Source organism: Typopeltis vanoorti, chromosome 6 (genome assembly GCF_054136105.1).
Source record: "Typopeltis vanoorti isolate ZY-2024b chromosome 6, IOZ_Tvanoo_1.0, whole genome shotgun sequence".
NCBI classification, from domain to species: Eukaryota; Metazoa; Arthropoda; class Arachnida; order Uropygi; family Thelyphonidae; genus Typopeltis; species Typopeltis vanoorti.
This window is the reverse complement of record NC_143554.1, coordinates 112,732,138-112,750,562: the sequence shown is the minus strand read 5'-3', so window position 1 is coordinate 112,750,562 and position 18,425 is coordinate 112,732,138. Positions and strand designations below refer to the sequence as shown.

Below are 18,425 nucleotides of genomic sequence, written 5' to 3'. Positions count from 1 at the left end.
ATAGCACATAGTTGCAGTCATTCATCGTGCATTCCTTGTCTTGTTGATCATTTGAGTAAAATAAGGATGTCTCCATAACTGGTAGACTATCCAGATCTGTATACTGAAAAGACAGTATACAGAGCAGTTCGAAGAATGAACTAGGTCAGGTATTTAAATAGGTACTAAATTTATAAAGTGCTGCTTTACGAAAATCAACTTAGTTTGGCCTTTAGACAGTATGTATCGTGTGTGAAATTTAAGAATCTGTGTTCTATTTTTAAAATCATATTGTTTGCTAGTTGATTCTTTACAAGAACTGGATTATATTATTTCATCCTTAGTCCGTTAGAGTACTAATGTGGTATGTTTCTATGATTGGGATTGTCATAAAAAATCCTGTAATGCATTTTATTCCCAAAGAGAATATATATAACTTTCTGAAGTCTGCCTCTATCTTTCAGTCCTCAGTAATAGTGAGCTCAAGCTGTGAATGAACTAAGGTTTTTCGGCACAGAGAGAGAGAGAGAGTACGACAGATGATTGGAACCATTTTGTGAGCGAAACCTAAAAGACATAGTATCTGTAACAGAGTGAGTTCTGAGAACGATTTCTGGAGAAGGAAAAGGTTAAAAAAAAACATGCGTTTCCGTGAGGGAAAAAAAAAGTACCTTTCTGTACCAAAGATTGACTAACTCAGGAACCAGCTGAAGACAGTTCCTCTAATCGACAATTACCATCCATTCTATAACTGTCTTTTGAAGCAAACGCATATATTCTCACATGGACATTTATTTGTTGCATCCACATCGCCTATGAAAGCATCATTTTGTTATATAGACGTGTCTGTTTTAAATTATGTAAAACAAGTAAGTAAGTAATCATGGCAAGACACGTTTCTTCATTAGGGAATTATTTCAGAAGCATGCAAGTGACTTTACCGCACTATATTAGTCTCTCGTTCAGTCCAACTGAGCATCTGAGTAATAGGTAAAATGAAAGATTTCCGACAAAAATTTGCCTCCGTCTTATCTGAAGCAAATGGAGAATGTGATCCACTTTGCATGAGTTAGTACTCCTACATAAAACTTTCAGTACATCGTGGGTGAAGGTCGTCATCTTGTATCCCAATTAAACGAGGATTAACGGGAGTGCTCCTCCCTCATATTTATTTGATGAATTGTCAAACCTGTTATTTTCTGATGCTGGGGAAAAAAAGAAAATAAAAGCAAAACTTTCACAGAAGTAATAAGTCCTTTATTTCGAAATTTGAAAAGATGGCTCCTTTTCTTCATTTTTTTCAAGATGTTATCCAATATGGAAATATTGTTCCTTTATTTCCATGTATATAAATTTAGTACATATTATTTTTCAAGGCACACACACACACACACACACACACACACACACACACACACACACACACACACACACACACACACACACACACACACACACACACACACACACACACACACACACACACACACACACACACACACACACACACACACACACAATGGATCTATGCCAGACATTTTGCCAAATAAGTGTTATAATCTTATTCATTACTAGCTCATGACATCATCAATTTTAAACAAGATTTACCTCCTTCCTCCCTGATGACATCAAATAATAAAATTTTAATAAGTTTGGCTGAACTTTCCTTTTTAAGGATATGTAAAGAAACAATATATCATAAGCAATAATTGAGAGCAAAAGAAAATATAAAAACATATTCTACAAATATCTTTAGAGACATTAAATCGTCGAAGTATTGTCCAAAGTATACAACATTTACTAAGAAAAATAAATAAACTATTCCGTTGAAGTTTAAGCATACTCAGTATCTCTAATATATATCCAAGTTCCTTTAGTTTCAATTCACAATTCATTTGATGAAGCCAGTCTAGATTGTAGAGTGGATAGTTTCTGCTATTCAGAGCCAATAGTTTGTGTGTTCAAATCCTATTGTGGCATGCATGAATATTTGTGTGCTTTCAGATGGTAGATGAATTTTATCATCCAGTGTGAGAATACTATTTTGTTTGTTGGAGGCATAAAGTGGAGTTAAAAATATACCTTGTTTGATCTCTAGATTAACAAAAGATGAAACATCGGTTATCTACCCTTATACATACTAGTGTACTACAGGTTGTACAACTTTTTTTATTGTGATTATTATTATAATTATTAAGAGAGAGAATAATTATTAACCTCAAAGAAATCAAGACCTCGTCGAGGGATGCCATACTATGCACCAGGTGTCATACCTGTTCTTGAATTCATTCATGCTACTTTCACACACACAACATTCAAGGGAAATCCATTCCAATTACGCACTGCTCTATGAGAAAACGATTTAGCCATGACCCCCCCCCCTTCTTGGCAGCATTCATTCTCAACTTCTATGGATTCCCTCGCGACCTTTCCCCACCATACATAAAATGAAAAATTCTATCTACTGAAATTCTGTATAACATTTCAGAAGTTTGTATGTCTCGATAATATCATCCCTCTTTCTTCGGTTTGCTAGTGTCTGCAGTCTACAAATTCTCAATCTATCTTCATGATCAGTAAACCACAATCCTGATATAATTTTTGAAATTCTCCTTTGCACTCTCTCTCTCTCTCTCTCTCTCTCTACTGTATCAGAATCAAAATCTGATTGGCCAATAGTTGGATGCGTTGGTCTTTGCATTTTGTGCAATGGATTACCGTACATTCTTTCCACTCTGGCGAAATATTCCCTGTTTTGAGACTCAAATTATTTATAGCCTATTTAAAGGAATAACCAGTTCAGCTGAACACTCTTTTAGCACCCGTGCTGATATCCCATCAGTCCCTATTGCTAAATTCTTAGTCAGTTTGTGCAACAGCACTAGTTCTTCCTTCTCATACAGTGAAGAGGTAGCGGTGGGTTCAATGTTGCATATACCAAGTTGAATAAGTTTCAACCTGGTATACGATAGCTCCTAGTAAAATGGCTGCTCATTAGTTGAACAATCACTTCTGCATCAGTCACCCCACATACCATCTACATTCAGCGGAGTTATTCGCTTAAATTCATTCTTTTACTTGCAGCAGAATAATAGAATTATTTTGGGTTGTCTTTAACTTGCAGAGCCAGTTTCTTTTCATACTCTGATTTAGCTTTCCATGCAATACTTGTGACTATTGTGATCTGTTGCTTATAATTATCGTAACTGGCATCATCCATATGCACATGATATTCCTTCCACATCATCTTTTTATTACGAATCTCTTGCTAAATAAGATTACACATCCATCACACACTGCTCTATGAGAGAAAAATTTAGCCCTGAACCCCTTCTTGGCATTTCACTCCTACTCTATTTATTCTTTGAACTCTAGGAACACATTCCGATAACCCATCATTTAAGTATTTTTTTTTACACTTCCCACGCACTGTCGATATCCCTCCCATCTAATAACTGGTACCATAGTACTGAACCCAGCTTACCTTTCAGGTGGTCATAATTTCCTGCTTTGTAGTTCAGCATGTAACCTTTTCTGAATGGAACATTCATAAACTTAGCCACTTCCCAAGTGGCTAAGTTTATGAATGTTCTTAAGTACCGCCCGATCACTGTCACCAACCGGAGTCAGAATAGTTACATATTTAATTGAAACTTTCTCTGACACTATAATCAGATCTAACATCTAACACTCTTTGACCATGAGGTCTTTCTGTCACATGTTGCTTGAGGATGTTGTCTCGCAACAGTTCAATAAAAGTTGGATATCTATGCAATTTCATAGATACCCATTGTTCAGATCATTCAGATCTGAATGATCTGAACATTGAATTCAGAATTCAATGTTCAGATCATTAAAGTCACCCATTATGATTACTCTTTTCGCACCCATCGTGTTTATTTGGTGATACATTTCTTACTCAATAGCAACTGATCCACTAAGTCTGTAACAACACTCCAGTATGTATTTAATCATGTTAGATTCCGCCTTACACCAGATGGCTTAAACTCTCTGCCACATGAATAACGGTTATTAGCATTGCAGTCATAAGTCTCAAACTCCAACTGTATTTAAGACATCTGATATCATTAGCATGCCTCCTCCTCTCCTATCGTGTCTGTTCTTCCTAAAAATACTGTACACTTTGCACTCAATACCAGTAACTACATCTGATTCTGATAGCCAGGTCTCACTAATGCCTACATAAGGTCCCAATATATTAACCAAGGAAATAAACTCTACCTGTTTAATTATTTAAGTTAAGGGATATTATATCCCATATTGTTTCATAGCCGAATAAGAAACTCAAAGAGTTTCATGCCGAATATAGAAACTATATAAAGTTCGGCGAATCCAAGCGTAAGCAAATACCTGGATAGTCCATATGCTAGTGCAACATGGGGACAACTCATAGTAAGGGTGGAGCAAGCTCTGATCACTGTTCTTGGTATTTACTCATAATGTGAAACCCAGCTCCTAGGAGCTGTATTACTGTTCTACATTATGAGAGGTCACTACCCAGACCGGTTTCAACCTTTATTGAGGTCTCATCAGTGAGTTTGGAATTGCATGGAAATTTCTTATAGTAATAATAATCCGTTCATTCATTCTTTCTTTCTTTGGAAGATAGTTATAACCAGAAATGGCTGTCTTCCTTCTTTCTATCCATATACATAGTCGTGTATATACATTCACAGCTAAAAGACACTGTGTTTTATTAAATGTTGACGAAATGACATGAATGCATTACAGGTGAATTTGTAATGTATTTTGATTAGATTAATATTTTGAAGGATTTCAGCAGTTTTTAAAGCCTGAAGGAAATGAGAGAAATACTGATATCTTAATAGTCGATCTCTGGCAGAGGCAAGCGGGTTTTTTCGTCCCGTAAACTCAAGAAAATCGACCGTAGAACTCACATTATATCAGACAGCAACACATCCTTTTAGGGTTAGGTACCAAGAATGGCATCACCTGTTTGCCCGTCTCTTTATCGGTGGGCACTTATAATTAGTGATAGCCTTGGGCCAGCTATCTCTGATTGGCTACCGGTGGAGATTGAACTGCCCACTCAGTCTCCAAAAGCTAAATAGGGTTAAAAGGCCTCGCCTACTCCTTATAAGGGAATAAAAGGCATTAGCTGTTTTTTTTCTTCAAAATCTTACAGTGAAGACACGTTGCAGACTTAATTCAGGATCTTTTATAGCCAGCCCTAAAACAACCAGAAAGATTATTTAAACAAAATTTCATATTATAGTGATATTCTGTTGAATGCAGATTATTTACAACACACACACACACACACACACACACACACACACACACACACACACACACACACACACACACACACACACACACACACACACACACACACACACACACACACACACACACACACACAATCTGATTTACCGCATTCCCCTTTGCCCTTGCATCATCGCTCTAGTTCAGTGTATTTCTACATGTGCTAGTCGATGAGCGATTTTTTTAATCCTAATTATGGTTATTTGAATTATAATATGTTACATGATTTCTTGAACTGTTTGGTTAAAACCAAAGTTATTTAAGATAAAATCTAGAGAGTTGACTAAATGTATAACTGGACTAGACTTAAAGGCTTTCCTTTTTCAGACCTAACATCATTAAAGTTACCATGAATGTTCGCTGGTATCCTGTTATATAAATTAGCGTATATTTTTATATGTTCATTTTAATTATTTTAAATATGTATAAAAAATTATTCTGTAAGATATTCCTATACTATTGAGTAAAGTAGTACCAGTTTATTCGGCATTTTATTAATTACGAAAATGTTTTAAAGTAAATATCAATGCTATGAACGAGATTAAAATTCTTTCAAATTCAATTTATGAATATTTATATGTAAATTGGCAAGACATGCTGACTGATATTATTGTTTTGATATATATTGTTTCTGATATATATTGTACTGATATATATTGTTTCTACATGCTTTTATCATATTCTGTCATAAGATTTTACAGGATGTACCATTTTCTACAACCACTGATCTTTCTCCTACAAACTATACTTTTCTGAAAATGCAATTTTGCCTCAAAATCGATTATTTCATCAAAAGGATGTCAAGACATATTTGATAACTTGCTGGCAACTTCCATTGAAGAGGTTGCAAAAAAGGTGATTTTCAAATTTGTTGAGGTGTGCCTGAATCATTGGAAAGTATATAAATACATCTGGAATGTGAATAAGTCCTCAGTACCTTTTATTACTCAAAGGGAATAGGTAGAGCTCCTGTACTTTTAAAGATAGGTAGTAAGCTAGTCTCGATCCTTCAAGCCTTCATAATAGTGAGTCCAAGCAATCAATGAATGAAAGCTTCTCAGAGGGAGAGAGAGAGAATGGCAGACAACTACCACCATCTTGTGGCCCAAGCAAAACCCAACCACTGATATTTTGGACAATGTCTGTAATTGTATGGGTTCTACTGTAGTTTTTGAGATGCAGGGCCGAAAGTCTTAGTTTTCAGACTTTCCTATGCCAAAAATCGATTAATTTGGTAACTGGTCGAAGAACGGTTTAGGAAATTGGTGACTAGAATCTTCTTCTTCTTCTTCTTCTTTTTTCCCTATTTACCCCATGGTGTCAAGGGTTTCTGTAGAAGCGTTGAGTTCTAAAGGCCGGTTTGTCTGCTTGAGGGATGAAAAAACCCCAGATAAACTGGGGAGAAAAATCCTGCAGTCCATGCCCATGACCAACTAACTTGGCTATGTCTGAGAAAGATCCTTAAGCTCCTCACGTCAGCGACAGGAACCGAACCCAGGACACTCACACTCCTTTCCCAGGCATATGGTTCTGAATTGCATAGCCACTTAGCAACCGTGCACACTGGTGACTACACTTGAAACTATAAGTTTTTCTTAGGAGAAGAGGCAAAAATAGCAGAACCAGGTTTGATGAAGATGAATAACTGGAGAACAATGGAGGATATTACTTAGCAAAAAACACTGATGTAATGGACTATTCCGATATAGACGTGTGCATAATACGTAAGTCGGTTATAACACGCATCAGTTTTTCATTTAGTTGCCAAAGATGATTATGCATTTATCATGTCAGTAGTAAAAGAAATTGGTAGCAAGTATCATTAACCAGAAAATTACCGTATACTGCACATTGCCATCAGTTGTATATCGCTTACCAGTCAAGAGCTCCTTCAATGGTCTAAAAATATAGAAATTATTGGATGCAGGATCAGAAATGTGTGGCAGAAGCTAGTTATAGCGTTTCAACAAGTCGCTACTCTTCTTGGATAATCCTTCCTTTAGCAAAAGTATTAAACCAAACAAAAACATTTCGTGATATGAATGTTAGCACTCATGTTATACTAAATCACATTATAAAATAAAATATAATAAAAAGTTGGTAAAAAAAAGTAGATAATAAAAATAACAATGTCTAATTTTCGAATTTGGCGTCTGAAAAAAAAAAAAAAATTCATAAAATGAAAAAAACATCTAACATCGTCTATCGAGTGAAGTAATAACATGCATTACAATAAAACAAAGTTAACGTCATCCCAATAAGAAAATGACTACTGTTCAGACTTTTCAGGAACTGGGATTAAAAATAAGATAATGCATTTGGGTAGGTGATGTGATTCACTCTAAACTTTATCAAAATAACTTTCAGTATAAAAAGACTGCAGATTGAACCATATTATATTTAACATTTCATCAAAAGAACAATCATTTGTCATCTGCTGATACTGCTATATTGTTGAATAATGAGTAGAGTATAGCCTCTATTAAAAAGTAAACAAGTTCCTATTAAAAGCTCTAAGAATATAAAGACAAAAAAAATTTAAAAAAATGGAGGTTTCTTTTATCAAGAAAATAACAATATAAAAATGTGAAATTTAGTCTTATTTTTTGAAACTACTTTTGGTTCTGATTTCAAAATACTGCTTCTAGGAAGCTTACCGCTTTGTTTTCAGTTTAAGTTCGTGAATAACTATGGCGTCTCGAGAAAATAATGTATTGTAGTTGAAGTACCGAAATCTTCACTAGCTCGACTACAGAAGGGTATCCTGAATAGAAAATTCCGCTAAAAATAATAGATCACAGTCCCTAAATATATTTGAAATGGTTATTCTTAAAAAAGATAAATAAATAAAAATTAAAAAAAAAAAATGCACGCATTCCAGTAAACTATGTCGTCATAATAAAACAATGTTGTCTAAAATTAATGATTTATAACGTCCCAATTTCATTGTAATTGGAACTATAATATAATAGACGATGAATATATGGTCCAAACGACAACCTTTATTCATAGTTTATCTCCGAAAAAGAATATAACCATGGGGAAATATAATTGCGAATTGAAAGATAAACGCTTGGAAAGGCAATGAACATTTGATACCAGCTAATATAAATTCACCAGGCGTCTCACTTACAAGTACGCAGTTACGGTATCAGTTTCAGCTAGAAATGTTATTTTTAAAAGGAATAAATTGTACTGTTTTAAGTATACATATTGTATGGTGTGTGCGTGTGTGTGTGTTATTTCGATACTTATATACGTAGGAAGAAAGCAGAAAGTTGAATTAGTACATGCTTTAGTTAAGGTGGAGGGGAAAAATCATGTTCTATATAAAATATAAAATACACACAGTAAAAAAAAATTAAGGTGGTTCGAATAATTCACACACAGAGAGACATAGTTTTGTATTTAAAATGACATATATTTCTTTCTCTTTTACCAACAATACGGATTATTACAAATGAAACAAATAATGAGTGGAAATAATACATTACATTATATTCACAACATTCGCTTGATACGGTACTGATGCACAGTGACATCACTTTTCCGATTTTGAAAAAAATCTACATAACGTTTTTGAATAATGAGCCTAATAAGGCATAGCTCGATAGCGTTCATTACCATTACAGGCATTTCGAAGCAGTTAAAACACGAATTGCCATTTCAACGGAGACATATCTTCACACCATTCTTGCTTTATTTAAAAAAAAATCTTTTCTTTGCAATTCGTACTTTTTTTTTTTTCCCCAAGCTTCACTGAACACCATGGACTAGGTTAAATACCAAATGATGAGCAATTAGTGGAGGCAAAGGTTATAAAATATTACGTTTGATAGGAACATCAATATATGATATGGCACTTTATGTAAGCTCACAGCTGAATGGTGTTTTTCTACTAGTTGACAGATGATGTGAGCAATAGGTCATTCGCGTCTAGGCTAAATGGTGTACTGGCGAGTTCATACTTACCTATAAGTAAATGCAAAGGTGAGTTTATTTTCAAGCACACACACACAAATTCAAAATAACTAATAAAAATAAATATTTTCTACATTTTGTAATTTGAGTTTTAGATTATATTTATATTAAACATGCCAACATAATGCAAATTCATACTAACAAGAATAAATTGTCATTTTATGTCAAATATAATTTTCAACTATATTAAGCTTTCTTTGAATACTGGGAATATGATGTGAGTTTGATACAAATATGAAAGCGTTAAGTTTACTAAATTCCCAATGTTTGAATGCAACCAAAATTCTTTGCTGATGTAATGAATAACTTCCATTTAATGGCATATTAAATAGGATTATTGAGGTTACACCTCTTTCAACTGCTTAAATGCATCCACGTACTTGCTTTCCCATCTTTGAAACCCTTTTCTGATTTATGCCATTTCTATGACAATTTCAGATAGCGCAAAAATTCTAACTACAGAGGAAAAAAAACGTTTATAGCCCAACAAAATGATATACATATGCAATTTGTAAGTGATTATAAACTGAATTTATTTATGGCATTGTATTGTGTCCTGTTTGCAATTTTTGTTTCGACAAACTTTCTAACAAGTAATTTTTAGAACCGGGTTCGACAATATAAACATTCAAGAATGTGTAATCTAAAGTGATGTGGTTACGTAAACAGAATATAATGGAAAGACCGGAGAAGCACATATTTGATGCTAGGATGAGCAAAAGACCCAGAACATGACTGAGATATAGGTGGATTAATGAAGTTGAAAAGTGCCTTAGAGGACTGAAATGTTACTTGTGACCATATTAGCAATCTGACAAATACTACATAAATTTGGAAGATAATTGTTGATAGGAAGCTGATAATGCAAACTAATCACGTAGTAATATCATAATATCCGGTACACACTTTGAGAATGCATATAAACAATATGATAATAATGATAAACTAATTTTTATTTGCCTCTAGACACTGTTCATGAGAATAGAAGTACGGTTTTGTGAGCCATATGAAAAAATAAATAAATAAAATTAGTATATGATCTGGAATATGGCAGGATTTTTTGATGTAAACAAAACTTCTTATATGCACCCTCAGCGTTCTGAGTAATTAGATAGCAAAAAAAAAAAAAAATCATTTACTTAAAAGAGAAACAAAAACGAATAAAAAAAAATCAATATATTTATGCAATTTCTCATATCACAAATATGATTTCGTATTTTTTATAATGTTAGAAAAACTGAGATTCTTACAGGAGATATTCGTTTTAAAACAAATGACATTTCAAGATTTAAAGTAGTTTTAAAATGCTAATCATAAGAAACAAGCACGTTAACTAATAAATCCATGTAAAGCACACAGACAGAAATGCAACATCAACAAGCTGTCAATTCGTTATGACCTTAACGTGAATAATCTGGGTTAATTTAAAAACAAACTCATCAGCGAAACTAGCGTCGATTTTTTGATTCATATAATAATAGCAAATATCATGATTACTTCAGTCCTTATCCTTATAGTCCTTATAAGGACTGGCTTAAAGGGGCGAAGCAAGAATGCTTTTCATCTTCCCCGTTATCTGTAGAGGACAGTGTAGGGATAAGGTGTTATTGAGCTATTAAAGCTCTGATCATGGCAGGAGGATAACAGCAATAGCCGCGCCTCGGTTAGAACTTCATTGGCTACAGCATTGCCATTCATTACCCTCCCAGAATTTCATCCTTCTCCATCATGTTTATTCCTAATTACTTCAGAAATCCGAGTCTTTTTCTTATATAATAAGTCTGTGCATATTTGTATGGTGTAATTCTCTCAAAATTTTAAAACTTTACGAACAAAATATCTTTTAGATTATATTATTTAATTTTCTTTTATTTTATTAATCAAAAAGGGAAATCCTTATCTTTTCAAACGGATATGTGCGAAAATAATTACAAATATTGGCTAAGCGTTTCCTATTGGTTGAATGTACACATACATAACGTAGTTTGTATTTCATGTTGAAATACCTCTGCTATGATTAAAATTTGATATTAATGTAGCATTTAAATAGTTTTTTGGTCTCTTTGGCTATTTTTGAGTATTCAAAGAAAGCTTAATATTCGAGTTGAAAACAAAGCTTCAAGTTATAATTTAATTAGTTAATACAAGTTAATCCTATTTCATTTTAGTGAAATTAGCATCCCAAATGTGCACCTAAAACTATTACATTTAAATATTAATTCGAAATCGGGATGAGAAAAACATTTAACAGTCTAATATCAACAATTTCATCATAGACAGATTTGATTTAGTTATTTTAAAAACAGTTCCATTTTATTCAATGGATTAACAGCAAGAATAAGTGAGAAGAGATAAATTCGGTGTCTTTTTTTTTCCCCTTAGTTTCAAGCAATACATAATTATTTCAAATAAGTGAAGATAATTGAAATATTCAACGTCATCTGAGCTAAATCGATTGGGAATTAATAACGATCCTGATGAACTAACAGTTATTATCTTTGTTAAAAAGCAAATCTGTTAATAATACATAAATTACGTTTTAGATTAACATTCAAAATTTAACAAATTGGATTAAGACCCAAACATTTTACCATTGAGGGACTAGAGAAATATCCATCTTGAGCATATAATATTATACATTTCAGTCCATAAAACTGATAGAAATTTATATTTGGTTTATAACATGCTTTGGGGTTTAAACAAATCTGTCGTTTCAAAAATGTTATCTTATTGAAATCTAATAATACTACTTCTGCTTTTTGATATTAATAACATTTGACAAAAATCGTTCTCATTCACCTTAACATTTTTCATTGTGTTTTTAAAATATACCAGTTTTTTTTTTTTTTTTTTAAATCCATGTGCAACGTACATTTGTAAAATTAGATTGGGAATAGTAAGACCGAACTTTTGATATAATATCATAATATAGCATATATATAATCTTATATGACTATATCTATAGTCATGAACTAGATTATTTTATACAATTATCACTACATACATATTGACATGCAATTTGACGTTTTCAGAAACAACCTTTGAACTTCTTTCTCTGCTTCAGTTTATCACCTTTTAAGTATTTCTTCACTGGAAAACACGTAATATGCCTGTTTCCTCACATGGAAGTGGCTCAGCGGGGTTCATGTTTTAGTTTAGTTCTTTCTCCCCAGATTTACACTGATGTTTCCATTGCCAGTGAACAGTGATTGCTCGCGGCTGTTGTGGTATTTATAATACCAATGTTTGACAGTGACCGAGTAGCTTGCGTACTAGTGGACAGCAGTAGATCTGAACTGGTGTTGGGTGGAGGAGATTTAATGTTTTGTGAGGTAAATAGATCACAAGATGTCGTTGGGGCAACACTAGTTGTAGGGAGAAATGGTGGCATACTTGCAGTGTTGACCAGTGTAGGAGATTCTAATAGAGATATACTTCCGTTTTCTTGATACCTGAAAATAAATAAATAAATAAATATTTAAAAAAATAGATAAAATATACTTCCGTAGCAATTTTGACGTATTTTTAATGAATAAAAAGAATTTCTGTGCATTAAAAATATTTTAATCTTAAACAAATTGTTCCCTTTAGACTCTTGGAAATTATAGACGACAGAGAGAGAGAGAAAGAAAGAGAGTTCTATACTTACGCATCTTGCCACTACACTGTAAATGTATATAATTTTATCTTGAAAACTGTGATAACTCTGCTTATAATAGTTATTAAAAAACATTATTAAATAACATTACATTACTTTTCAAACACCTGGTTTGAAAATATTATTTCATAATATTTTCAAACATGTAAACGCATGTTTGAAAATAGTCGCCTGTTTATTGTTATGCGAAGATTCTAAAATTAAATTCAGGAAAAATCAGCATGCCGTTAATATGCATTATACATTACAACGTTTATTTTCAGCAGACGCATTAATAAAATGTCGCAAAATGCACAAAAGTTTACTTGGAAAAGTAACCGTTATGGCATCCAAGTACAGTACCGCTACATTGTTCTGCATTTTTATATTTCCGTTTGGTAGGTGTGTTATCAGTGAAGAAATACTGTTTGTTTTTTCATACGATGCTTTTTCGTCTGCTTGTTCCCCCACTATGAAAGCAAGCAAAAGAGTTTTCACAATATATATATATATATATATATTCGGTGCGTGCGTGTGTGTGTGTGTGTGTGTGTGTGTGAGGGGGAATTGTCTTCTGTATAGTTACTGTGTATACAGTCATAAGAAAACAATTTTTTATGCATGAAGCAGCTGCTGATTTGCTTCAAATCACGCGAAATGGAATTCGGTTCTGGAATAAACGGGCGCTTGTTACAGTTAAATGGCTTTCTAAATTTAATATTTAACTAACTCCACAAAACAACAGAGTAAATCGAAAAAAGAAGGAAATGGTCTTACGAATTATTACTTTTTTTTTTTTTTCAATATACATAAGGCTGCCAACATACGACTAAGCCTGCATAATGATTAGCTATTTACCATAAACTTCTCATTTCTTGACGACGCGCACGCATCATCTGCTTGTATTCAGATATTCGAAGCTTTTTGCCGTCCACAATGCACGTCCGTTTAGGCCTCGGTCGGTACCGATAGTCGGGATGTTTTTCCATATGCATTTTACTGAGCCTTGACTGTTCTTCGTAATAAGGCTGTTTTTCGGAATTCGACATCGCCTTCCACCTGGCGCCTATAAAAAAACAAAAATTTAATTTTGTCTTTTTATATCATGTATCTAAATATATATTTAATAATTGTTTAAGTGACTAGTTATTTAAATTATAGCATTATTAAACTGACTAGTTATTATTATTATTTAAATTACTATTTAAATTATTTAAATTAATTTTATTTGAATAAGAAACGTAATTTTTTTTTCAAGAATGTAATTTAACTTTGAACTTTGAACTTAATTGGTTGTTGGACTGAGTCCTTGACTGTTTATCCCTTCACCTAGATTTTAGATTGTGGGTGATGAGATTATTGTGGGTAATTTACCCGCTCATTGTGAGCATTGAGGCTGTATCAGCTTTCTCTTGCGATGGAGGATTTCGGTTTTTTTATGTTTCAAACGATCTGAGGGCTTGTAGTCCGCTGCCTGTCGAACTAGCTGATTTGGGTGATTATCCGTGATTGTGAAGAATTTCTCCGCAATGCTTGTCATGTAGGTCTTAATATCTGGAAGATTGGTTTCTTGATGTAACTGGGTGTTTCTGATGAACCATGGGGCATTAAATGCCATTCTTAGGCATTTATTCTGGATTATCTGAAGTCTGTTGATGTTGCTTTTAGTCGTGTGACCCCAGGTTGGAGAGGCGTAAGTTAGTTGCGGTCTGATTACATTTGTAAAGGAGAATTTTGTTGCTTATGCTTAGGAAGCCGTTCCTATTCAAAAGTGATTATAGCTGTGCTATGGTCTGACTTGCCTTAGTGGCGACACTATCCATATATGACTTGAAGTTTAGACGTCTATCAAGATGAACTCCCAGATATTTGGTAGAATTGCGCCAAGGGATGATTTTACCAAACATTTGTATGCTTGCATTCGGTTCTGCTTTACATCTGGTGAAAAGTACTGCAGAGCTTTTGTTTGGATTAATTGCGATACGCCACTTGGTATACCAATCCTCCAATTCATTGACTGCTCTCTGCAGCTTGATTGTGGCCAGGTGTGGACGGAGGGATCTGGCTATAATGGTTGTGTCATCGGCATATAGAGCGGTGATAGCTGGGGACAGTTTGGGGAGATCTGCCATGTATATGGAGAAGAGTAGGGGAGATAGCAGAGAGCCTTGAGGGACTCCGGCCGTGATTCTCCTCTCTGTGGATCTGATACCGTTGAGTTTTATTTTAAATTTTCTGTTATTTAGATATGATTTGATAAGTAGAACTAGTGGTAATGGAATACCAACTTCGTGTAGTTTAAAAATTAGTCCGTGATGCCACACTCTATCAAATGCCTGAGTGATGTCCAGGAAAACTGCGCCAGTGTGTTGGTGCCATTCATACCCTTGGGTTATATGTTCGATAACTCTGTAAATTTGTAGTGTTGTGGAGTGATATTTCCTAAAGCCGAATTGTTCATCTTGAATGGCATGGTTGATATCTATTGTCTCTTGAACCCGTGTGAGAATAGCACGTTCGGCCATCTTACCTATGCATGAAAGAAGGCTGATTGGTCTGTAATTTTCAGGAAACTGCGTATTTTTTCCAGGTTTGGGAATTAGGAAAACGTCGGCAATTTTCCATCGCTCTGGGAAATAATTTAGCCGGAGGATGGCATTAATGATGGCTACCAGATGCATAACCCCTTTGCGGGGAAGTAGCTTGAGCACTTTGTTTGTTATTCCATCTGGACCCGGAGCCTTTTTGTTATTTAGTTTTCTTAAAATCTCATATATTTCTGTTGGTGACACGGATTTGTTATTGGATTGGAGGGAGGCTTTAATTTTACTTATGAAATTTATATCTGTATTGATATAATTGGGGCTGCATTGTTTTTCTAAGCTGTCAGCAAATGCTTCAGTTTTTTCCTCGTCGTTGTAGACAACATTAGATTCACCTTGGATTGGAGGAAATGTAAAACGCTTTGAACGGAGTGATTTCATCATTTTCCATATTGATTGATCCTCTGTGTTTAATTGGTGAATTTTGTTATTCCAGAGTTCGTTACGTGGTCCTTTAGGGCATATCGAACCTGATTTGTTGCTCTATTGACTGCTTGTTTATCCGCTGGGTCTATTGTTCTCTGATATTGTCTTCTTAATCTGTTAATAAGAGTTTATTTGCACCATCAAATAAACTCTGGGAGTTTATTTGATGGTGCACCTTTGGTTATATTTGTTACCTGTGTTATAGCTGTCAGTAGTTGTTTTTCAAGAGTTTTCACTGCTTTTTCTATATCTTCGGCAGATGTTATATGCGGTATTGGACCAAGGTTTTTCTGGAAGGCTGAGGGAAGTTGTTTCCAATTTATAAATGCGGTGGTGTTTTCCGTTAAATCTTGTATGGCGCCTAGTTGTAATATGATGGGGTTATGATCAGAACTTAAGTCGTTGATTGCTTGTATCTGATAGCTGTGCGCTATGTTTTTTAATATAGCTATATCTAGTACATCAGGACGTCCGGTTGCTCCGTAATGTGTGGGTTCAGTGGGTCCTATTACTGTTATATTTCTTGAAGTGGTGTAAGAGTTGAGTATTCTTCCGTTTATATTTGAGTTTCTGCTGTTCCAGACTGAATGTTTGGCATTAAAATCTCCGCTCTGCTCTGCTCTGCTCTGCCTGTATTTAGTAGCACATCTAAGTCAGATTCAAGGAGTTTTTTATTTGGGAGTTGTAGGCTGCATATATCGTAATGCTGCTTGTGTTTTCCATATGCATTTCTATTCCTGTGGTTTCCATGTGTTCTGTTTGGGGTTCGGCTATTGAATTATGTTTTGTGTGTCTTTTCACAAAGATGGCAGTGCCTCCACCTCTAGCAAAAGCATCTGTCTGTATGGTAAGTGCTATAACCGTTGATTCTGATTTTGTCACTTGGACGAAGATGTGTATCATTTATGAGGATGATGCCTGCTTGGGTTTTGCTGCAAACTCCTGCAGCTCCTGTAATTTGATAGATAAACCATTTGCGTTCCATGAAATAATTTGTAACGATTTCGGTTTTTTTTTGACTTATCCATTAAGAATTTTCATAAGGAGTGATTGTGTGCGCCTTAAGATGATATCCTTGAGTTGGGTTGGTTTGTCGGAGTTCAGCAAGCATTTCACCTAAGTGGCTTGTTATGTTCAGTAGGATAGGTCTGTTGGTTTGCAGTGACTGATTTAGTTTTGGGTCTTTTTGGAAGGTTGATCTTGTAACTTCAGCATACGATCTTCCATCCGTTGTGGAGACTATGGCTTGATGGGAGGACGTGCGTTCTTGAAGAGGTTTACTGGTTTTGAGTTGTATCTTTTGGTTTTGAGGAAATGCTATACAGCCCCTATAGTTTGCAGGGTGTGGTCCTCCGCAGTCTGCACACTTTTGCTGGAAGTGTGCGGGGTTTATGGCATTCATTTGATGCGTGTTTGCCACAACATCACGCAAAGAAATTCAGCCTTGCAGCATCGTTGCGCGTGCCCGATCTTCTGGCATCTATGATACTGGGTTGCAGTTGATTTATGTTTCAATGCCTCAACTTTTATGACTAGATCACAGATGGTTTAGAGATTGTATATATGTTTTTGGTCTTTACTTATTTCCACCGGAATTAGGGTATAGGGTGTTCTATCAGCTCTCCGCATTCGGCTGACTTTAATTGGGCTAAATCCCTTAAATTGGAGGTCTGAAGTGAGGTCTTCTATTTGTAATGTTTCAGTTACTCCCCTTAATACTACTTTTAGATTTTTCTCACTGTTGAGTGCAAAAGTGTGATATGGCAGGTTGTTGTTGTCTAGAAGTTTGGTCATTTTTCTGTAGTCTGATGATGTTTTAGGTTGTATGCGAATCCCTTCTTCTGTGTTTGTGGCTTTAATGAAGGTGATATCTGAAGATTTCAGTGCGGATGCAACGGACGTCCAGTGCTCCTTGACACTTAGGACGACTGGAGGTACCTTTTCTTCAAGTTCATTATCTGGTTCTATCTCCGCAGTTTTGGGTGTATCTGCAGTAGAGGGGATTTTCCTTTTCTTTTTGACCGTTTGGAATTCTGTGTTGGTTTCCAAAAACTGCGGAGTATTATCTAAGGATTCAGCATCCTCTATATTCGTGGAGTGTCCTAATTCTGGTTCAGTCAACATACTTCCATCATTTAAATCATCCATCCTATCCTCTGTGACTGCTGTAGGTGGGGGGGGGGGGATGTATTTAACAGTTTTACTTTCCCTGGCTAGTTGTCGCTCAATAGTTTTCCTGATCTTAGAAATTCCCTGTAAACTTCTTCGAATATGCTTTCATTGAGAGGTTTTGATATGTCTGATAGGAGATAATAACTATGTTAGAATAAAGTTTGAGAAATGGGTCCTAGAGCCCAATGTAAATATCCCATAGATCAAATTGATCTACCAGCATAGGTAGCAAAATTTTGCACTTAAAAGTTTTCTGAACGATAATCAGATAAACTGGAATCAAAACTGAAATCGTCTTATCGTAATCACAACATTAACAA

At 34.8% G+C, this 18,425-nt stretch overlaps 1 protein-coding gene across 3 annotated transcripts in view; it reads right to left on the bottom strand.

Annotated features, from left to right (window-relative positions):
• Positions 1-8,692: 8,692 nt before the first annotated feature.
• LOC150105818 (uncharacterized) overlaps positions 8,693-18,425 on the bottom strand; it is a 116,894-nt gene continuing 107,161 nt past the window's right edge. For all 3 annotated transcript variants that reach the window (XM_090393606.1, XM_090393604.1, XM_090393605.1), the window contains exons 12-13: positions 13,763-13,970; positions 8,693-12,719 (exon numbers count right to left, since the gene is read on the bottom strand). In XM_090393606.1, coding sequence (XP_090249732.1) covers positions 12,443-12,719; positions 13,763-13,970 — 485 coding nt within the window. In that variant the 3' untranslated portion in view covers positions 8,693-12,442. The remainder of the gene's footprint in view (positions 12,720-13,762; positions 13,971-18,425) is intronic.